A 7,458-nucleotide genomic window follows, 5' to 3' on the forward strand; every position below is an offset into this window, starting at 1 on the left:
TATATAACATATATAACATGACTTTTATGATCTTCCTATTCTTGAATTTCTGGTATTCTTATAAAGAAATCCATATGCAGCTCATATTCAAAGCCAAATACAGCAAAATTAAAGTATTCTTCAATTACATATGCTATCAAACTTATCTAAATTCACTCAATGCTAATGCTAATGCATTTGCCACTAAATTTTAATATCATGTAAATAAAAATAAAAGTAGGAATTTGCAATCTATGATAGTGATAATATTATTAATACATGAACAACATTCAAGTAACCAAATAAAGGGGACCATAGTTATGTGAATTAGCATGGTTTCCTTGGTGAAGTGACATATAAGGTATCTCACTCTCCTTTCTCTTTGTGCCTTTAGAGAAACTTGTTAATGGGCCAGAATAGTAAGATGTTGAACTCCATTTCTTCCCTTCATCAGTGTTTTTGTTTTGTGTTATTGGACCAGAAACATGCCCATGATGCTTTTCACTACTATAATAAGCATTTGACTTAGTACTTTTATTTTTGTTCTCAGATTTCAACCATGAAACCAATGAATTCTTCCATGATTTCTTTCCCTTCTTGTTCTTCTTATTCTCTCTGAATTTTCCTCTTGATTCTTCAGGGTGCACTAATGATGATGAACAACTCTTCAGTTTTGCTTCCTTCCCATATTGTCTTGCTTCCTCCAAGAACTATATATAATCAAAAGAAAAATAATATAAAGTTAGAAAACATGTTATTCATGATATAACCCAAATAAACCTCCTAAGAAAAATACTAATAAATGCCAAAATATTTTGCAGCATGTTTATTGTGATAATCTAACTCAAAAGTTCACCTAAATCATAAAACAGTAAACTCGATCCAGAGATGTAGATGTTTACACTTGTAACAATTTTCAGGTTATCTTAAAAAATTTGATAATTTTATGAGTAACTTTATCAATTAAAACATATATGTTGAAATCTTCAATATATCCAAAATCACATAATCATATACATTAATATATATACAAAATTAAACTAAGAATGAAGCATATATATATATATATATGTTACCTGAGAAAAATCCTCTTGTAGATCAAATCCATAGTCGTCATAGTGATGATTTTCTTCATATCTTGGATGTGATTCATCAGAGTTCATCATTGTAAACAAAAAACTAATAAAAAACTTGAGCACAATCAGAAGAACTTCAAGAGAAAGATGAATTCAAAAATTTTCTAAGGTTGATGGTTGCCAACTTGGCTAGAAAGCTCTTCCTTGAGTGTGCTGCTTCCTCATCCTACCTAACAAGATTTATGTCATATAGTGGAAAGTAGTAGTCCTTCAACATAAAATAAAATAAAATAAAATAAAATTAGCTTCTAACTTATACAGCAAATTTAATTCACATGGGGTTGGAAAATTTACCATCTTTGATCACAAAAAGCAAAGTTCAACAGCTCCTCAACAAGACATCACAATCACAAGGCCAGTTTATGGAGAAATGACAGAAACACTCATGGTGGTGCAATTATATTAAGAAATTGATGTGATTTAGAAGGTGCAATTATATTATATAAATATGTGTGAATGGATATTATATATATTATTGTCTTATATATAACATGTTTCCTAGTACAACAAAATCAAGATTCATCAACAGACCAAACTGTTAGGCTAATAATGCCAATAAGAAAATGGTAAAGATTAATGTTGAAGAGGGGAAAGAATAGGAAAATGAAATTAAACGAAAAATTGACCTTGACTTATATAGCCTTCACTCCCTTCAGATTTCAATGTACTTAAGGAGCTTTTTTTTTTTAATAATTGTATTCACTATTCTTAGATTGTCTTTCTTAATTCAACAATTAAAATTAGACAAATAATTTTGAGTTAATAGTCAATTTCGTCCTCGAAAGTGTCCTCGATTTTCATTTTCGTCTCCGAAAGTCAAAATTAATCAAAAACGTCCTCGAAAGATACCCGTGTTGATCACGTTCGTCCTTCCGTCTTCTCGGTTGATGAGATGGCAAACGGCCGCTTACGTGGCCCGTTAACTGCCAAGTTGGCCAACGCCAGGCTGTAGGATGTTGTTGCTGACAAGATAAGTTTTGGTTAAGCCATCAAATTAGTCCTTCGAGTTTGCAAACCCTAATCCTAACTCGAACGATAAATACATCGAGGTGATCACTTTCGGTGGCAGTAGAGGTAAGTAGGAGGCGTAATCCTGGCTGGCTGCATGGATGGAGAGAGGAGATGGTGGTTGCGGTGGCGGTTTGACACATGCATCGCACGACAGTCATGGATCCAGTGTTTCGATGCGAAGGAGGAGGGTGAATGCTCATGATGGATCATGTTTCTGTGGGCTGAAGACTGTGATTAAGAAATCTGGGACAGCTGAGAATCCGAATAGATTGTTCCATGCATGTCCAAGGTACCGGGTGAGTGATGGTAAAGGAAGTTAAAGCTTTTTCATGTTGTTATATGCTGTTGGGTGTTTTCTCATTTTTTTGTTTACTCGCATCTGAAATTGCAGAAGGGCAGTCACTGCAATTATTTTAAGTGGGTTGATGATGATGAATTTGAAGCAGTGGGTGTGTGTGGTACAAAGAAAGATGCAGGAGTTGATATGGATGTTGAAGGTGAGTATGATGAATGGAGGGTGAAGGTGGCATGGAAGTTGGCACTTTGGAAGTTGAAGTCAGAGCTTTGAAACTGCTAATGATTTTGCTGTTTGTAGTAGTTGTGATACTTTGTTGTTTCTTATGTACTTCTAAATGAACCCAATTATCCTCTATGAACATGTAATGATGTATTGAAATTGTTGAGTTGAATGGGAGTAGTTATTTGAAGTTGGAAGCAATTCACTGTCAAATGTGGATAATTTTATAAAATTTGGCAATTAATTATGTGTTTGCATGAATAATATTGATGCATAAACAAAATGAAGATAGTAAGTAATCTTAATAGCAACTTGTCATTGACATCTAATTGTCACATTGTCTTAATAGAGAAATAGCAGAACAAAGTCATAAAGTTCTTAACTGACAAATACATTGTTCATAGACTAAATTACCACACACAAAAGCAACAAACAGAATGTTGTTTCATACACAAAATGAGTCAACAACTACACATTCCTAACACATCAAACTTTGTCATCAGTCTTCCTTGGAGCCTTGAAGCATGGAGTAGGCACAAAGGTCATGAATTTTTCCAGCCGTTTAGCAGTTCCAGAACTTGTCCCCTTAATGGTCTCAGCAGAAAGAGCCACAGATCCAATTGTAATATGCTTAGGGGAGGACGTTAACCTTGCTTTTCTTTTGATCACTTGCAACTTAGGTGGCCTAGCAATCAATTGATCCTGTATGATCCAGTACCAGATGAATTTGTTACATGATTAGGCTACATTCATATTTTTTTAGGAGTGATGATAGATGATACTACCTTTAGGGGCTCCTGGGTTGGTGGGATGAATTCTGAGTCACTGCTGTCACTCTCTGAGTCAGCCTGAGTGGGTGATGGAAGGGAAGGCATAGGTGCCTCAGCTTCTGTACCAATATCAGTATCAGTAGGGGCAGCGTTTACTTCGGGTTCAGTACCTGCTGGAGCAGGGGTAACAACTGCCAATTGTAGCTGCATCTGCTTGGCATGTTCCTCAGCATCCACAGCCTTTTTCTTTGCGCACCCTCTTTTGTTGTGTCCAACTTCACCGCAGTACATGCACCGGATTGGGTTGTATTTTCTTTTCATTTTTGTCTTTGACCCACTCGGTTGTTCTTCTTTGTCCCTTCTTCGCTTCTTTGTTGGCCTCCCAGGTTTAGGCTTCACTGGGGGTGGGACTAGTGCTGGATGTAGCGTTTTTTCCCATAGATCTTGCCCCTTAACTGGATTGACATTAAAACAATAGGTACGCTTATATGCTTCCATCTTTAACCACTCATGGCAATATTCTTCAGGTCTCTTGTCATTCTTATCTTGTATTGCCGAGCATACAGGGCATTCCTTTCAAGCCAAACAAAATGATACAGTAAACATACTATCATGAATGAAGACATTCTTAACTAAGTAAGAGAAGAACGTTGTTACCTGTAAGTTGTCAAAACCTGCAGGTGCATGTGTGCTTGCCCAGGTCAACCACCATATTCGTCGGCCAGCCATGTACTTCGTACAACTCCTCTTTTTCATCACCAGACCACTGAGGAGCCCAATGGCGGGACAGCACTGTCATAGCTTCCAACCTACTTTGCTGAACAGGAGGGAGAATTTCTTGGTAGTTCTGCAACTTCTTTCTGTTATCAACCATACTCTTCATGATGATTCTCCTAACTTCCTCAGCCAGGGTCAGGATAGGCTTACTCATTTCGTGTTTGATCTTTGCATTGAATGACTCACAGGCAATGTATCCCAGCTCCTTATAGTAACCCCTTACAAAAAATACATCAAGTGTGTCTCCCTCAACACCCATCAATACCTCTGTATTATCAGGTTCATAAATCATGTCTCCATCCTCACCCGTCCTAAACAACCCACCATGGTGAAAAACAAACGTCATGGGAGGACCCTCCATCTACAATGACAAACACGAAAACATCATAAACAAACATGACCGCCAACAACTGCTCTGTATCAATCACCACCTAGTACACCCAGTTGGTACCAATCAACCTTTAACCCAAAAAAAAAAACATGCAATCTCTACATCACTAAATTCAAACATCACTGACTATTGTCACAAAGCCATAGAGAGTAACACAATCTCATACACGAAAATGCTAAAACAACACTAATAAACCCTAAATCAGATGAACATTAACACCACCACAGTAACAATACACCACATCACAGAATAAGTAAGAAATCATATTATGAGTTCAATCCTTACCTCTCAACGTCTCAATGCCTTCTTTTACTAGCAATGCTGCTCCACTATAACATCTACTCTGCATTCAACGGCCAAAGCCTTTCCACTGTAATCGTCTAGCAGCACTAACGATCCTTGTCGGGGTGGTGCAGAGCTTCGTTCAAACGCTTAGAGCATACCTTGTGGGAGACGACACGTTTTGGAGCGAAAGACAGAGAGATGGTTGATATGAGACAGGGGTAAGGCATCGCAACGTTTCAAAACCTCTTCAGAAGACAATACGGCGACGTTTCAACGCTACTGGCTCACTCAACCAAAACGACGTCGTCCTGCTTCACTGCCAACTTGGCAGTTAACGGGCCACGTAAGCGGCCGTTTGCCATCTCATCAACCGAGAAGACGGAAGGACGAACGTGATCAACACGGGTATCTTTCGAGGACGTTTTTGATTAATTTTGACTTTCAGGGACGAAAATGGAGATCGAGGACACTTTCAGGGATGAAATTGACTATTAACTCAAATAATTTTGTTACCCTAATGTTGTACAAGTTAATAACATTTGTATTATAGTGAAAACGGAATATCACATTGTATAAATTAATAGGAAAAGTTACAAGGATATTTTCATATTTGATGGAATTCATCATGACCTCTTTTTTCAAAACATCATTTTAGTATTTTAGTATTAGTTAAATTTGAAGAAAGGACAACATATGTTTCTAAAGATAAGGGAAATTGAATTGAATTTTACCAAATTTTAAAAGAAAATGAATATAATTTACCGATAATCCAGGTTGGAATATTAAAAGGTCTTCTTTAGAAGCGTTTGCCACTCGAATATAAAACTTTGGTGTTTTTACATCATACGAAGTATATTAAAAAAAAATTGAGAGAGAGAGCAAAAACCATTTATAAACCTTATACCTTATAACTTGTTTGATAACTATGCTAAGTTTAAATTCTTAGGACCTAATTATTGCCTAAACTTAAAATTACATGAGCAATTATTAGACCAAAAATATTTAATTTACCATTTCAAAATGTAAAGTGCAGATCACACTTATAACACCACATGTAAGAGTGTTTCACCAACCAACACTACAAGAAGATTGAACCTCAACAGATTTAAGAGGTACAGGAGTATCAAAGCTTGAAACTTTCTTATAGCATTTACTACCAAAAGTACCAAGAAACTGGCAACATAGACACAAATGAGAAAATCATCCAAAAAAAACATGACACACTCTCCATGTCCATTATCATCTTCCAAACAAAGAAATAAGATAGGAAATGGAAGGAATAAGAATTTAATTAGAATACAAAGAAGGCACTCACCACGAATGAAAGAAGCCCTATGTGAGTATGCTGCATTCGTAAATTAGAAAGTTTAGGATAGACCATTAGAAAACTGTATAGAAAAGTAACCAACATCTACAACTATTCTCAGATACAGTTTACTTGTGTAAAAGCATATAATCACAATCCAAAAGTTAAATGAATAGATTAAAAAACAAATCACATGACGAAACATCATAACTAAAATCAATCTGACCTTAAAACAGACCACATAGAATTCCAACTTTCAGGATGCACTGCAGGAGCAGGAATAGCAAAACACCAAAATATTAAATCAAAATCAGTATCTCATAACATTAACTGACTTGTGCTATACTAGATAAAAGAACTTACAATAACTCATCGACAAACAAATCTTTTTCTGCTTCATGAACCGTCCTTAGGTGTAATCATGCTACAATATAGAAAGTACACATTGAGTCAATATCATGATAAAAACACATTTGGAAATGAGAATTGACAAGCATACAGTAGCAAGAATGAACAAAACAAAGGTTCAACACAAAAATTTTCTTCTTTTTGACCATGGTATCAATGATATGAGTTAACTCTTGCGCCTTTTTTTGTCTGCTAAAAAATGAATAAAGTGGATGCAAAAACAGCTATGTGAGTTTACTTTTGTTTTGTAAAATAATTAAACCTCAAAGGACCTTCAATTTATGTATGATAATTCTATGTATGTACGCTGCTAGACTTTTCACTTTCTAATTAATGTAATTCTGTTAACTATCAAAAAAGAAAAAACTCAAAGGAGAGAAGAAGTAAATAATTTACTTTAAGAGAGAGAGTCTGGTAATAAAAATTCTAATATAGATCAGATGATGTTGAAGTAAATAATTTACTTTAATCAAAATGAATTTAACCACAGTATAGATAAATAGCCATATAGTATCCAAACTTCAAATGTATTTATGCTGAAAAGTGATTGTTTAAAAGTGGTGAGGCTTTCAAATAACGAATAGGGAGTGAAACTTGTTTTGTATCACTCATTATTAATGCACTCTCTCTTTTAAGAGATTTTGGATTAGATTCTTTTAGATGTTAGAAAAAATAGAACAGAATAACTTATGAATTTACTCAAATGACTCTTATTAACTTAAATTTAGTGTGGACGAAAGAGGTCACGCTCAGAGTATTTTTAATGTTAGTTTTAATTTTAATTTTATTTTGTATATTATAAAAATATTTGTGAGATCATATATTATAAATAGTAATTTGAAATTCAAAGTGAAATTTTCTCCTTCAATATCTAGTCT

General features: G+C 35.1%; 2 protein-coding genes across 4 annotated transcripts; one reads left to right on the forward strand and one right to left on the reverse strand.

Moving 5' to 3' along the window:
- LOC107612199 lies at positions 136-1,648 on the reverse strand. 3 transcript variants are annotated; one of them, XM_021109673.1, is made up of 3 exons: positions 1,410-1,648; positions 1,056-1,281; positions 136-689 (listed from the first exon to the last, which is right to left on the reverse strand). In XM_021109673.1, exons 2-3 carry the CDS (start codon positions 1,143-1,145, stop codon positions 270-272), a joined length of 510 nt encoding a protein of 169 aa, XP_020965332.1. In that variant the 5' UTR covers positions 1,146-1,281; positions 1,410-1,648; the 3' UTR covers positions 136-269. The 3 variants fall into 3 exon arrangements, with proteins under 3 accessions (XP_020965332.1, XP_016169494.1, XP_016169493.1); XM_016314008.2 differs by having other exon boundaries at positions 1,056-1,285; XM_016314007.2 differs by having other exon boundaries at positions 1,056-1,323; positions 1,410-1,647.
- Positions 2,225-2,694, forward strand: LOC107611352. Its single transcript, XM_016313289.1, has 2 exons — positions 2,225-2,422; positions 2,518-2,694. The coding sequence occupies exons 1-2, from the start codon at positions 2,225-2,227 to the stop codon at positions 2,692-2,694; spliced, it is 375 nt and encodes a 124-aa protein (XP_016168775.1).

This window comes from Arachis ipaensis, chromosome B08 (genome assembly GCF_000816755.2).
Source record: "Arachis ipaensis cultivar K30076 chromosome B08, Araip1.1, whole genome shotgun sequence".
Classification (NCBI taxonomy): Eukaryota; Viridiplantae; Streptophyta; class Magnoliopsida; order Fabales; family Fabaceae; genus Arachis; species Arachis ipaensis.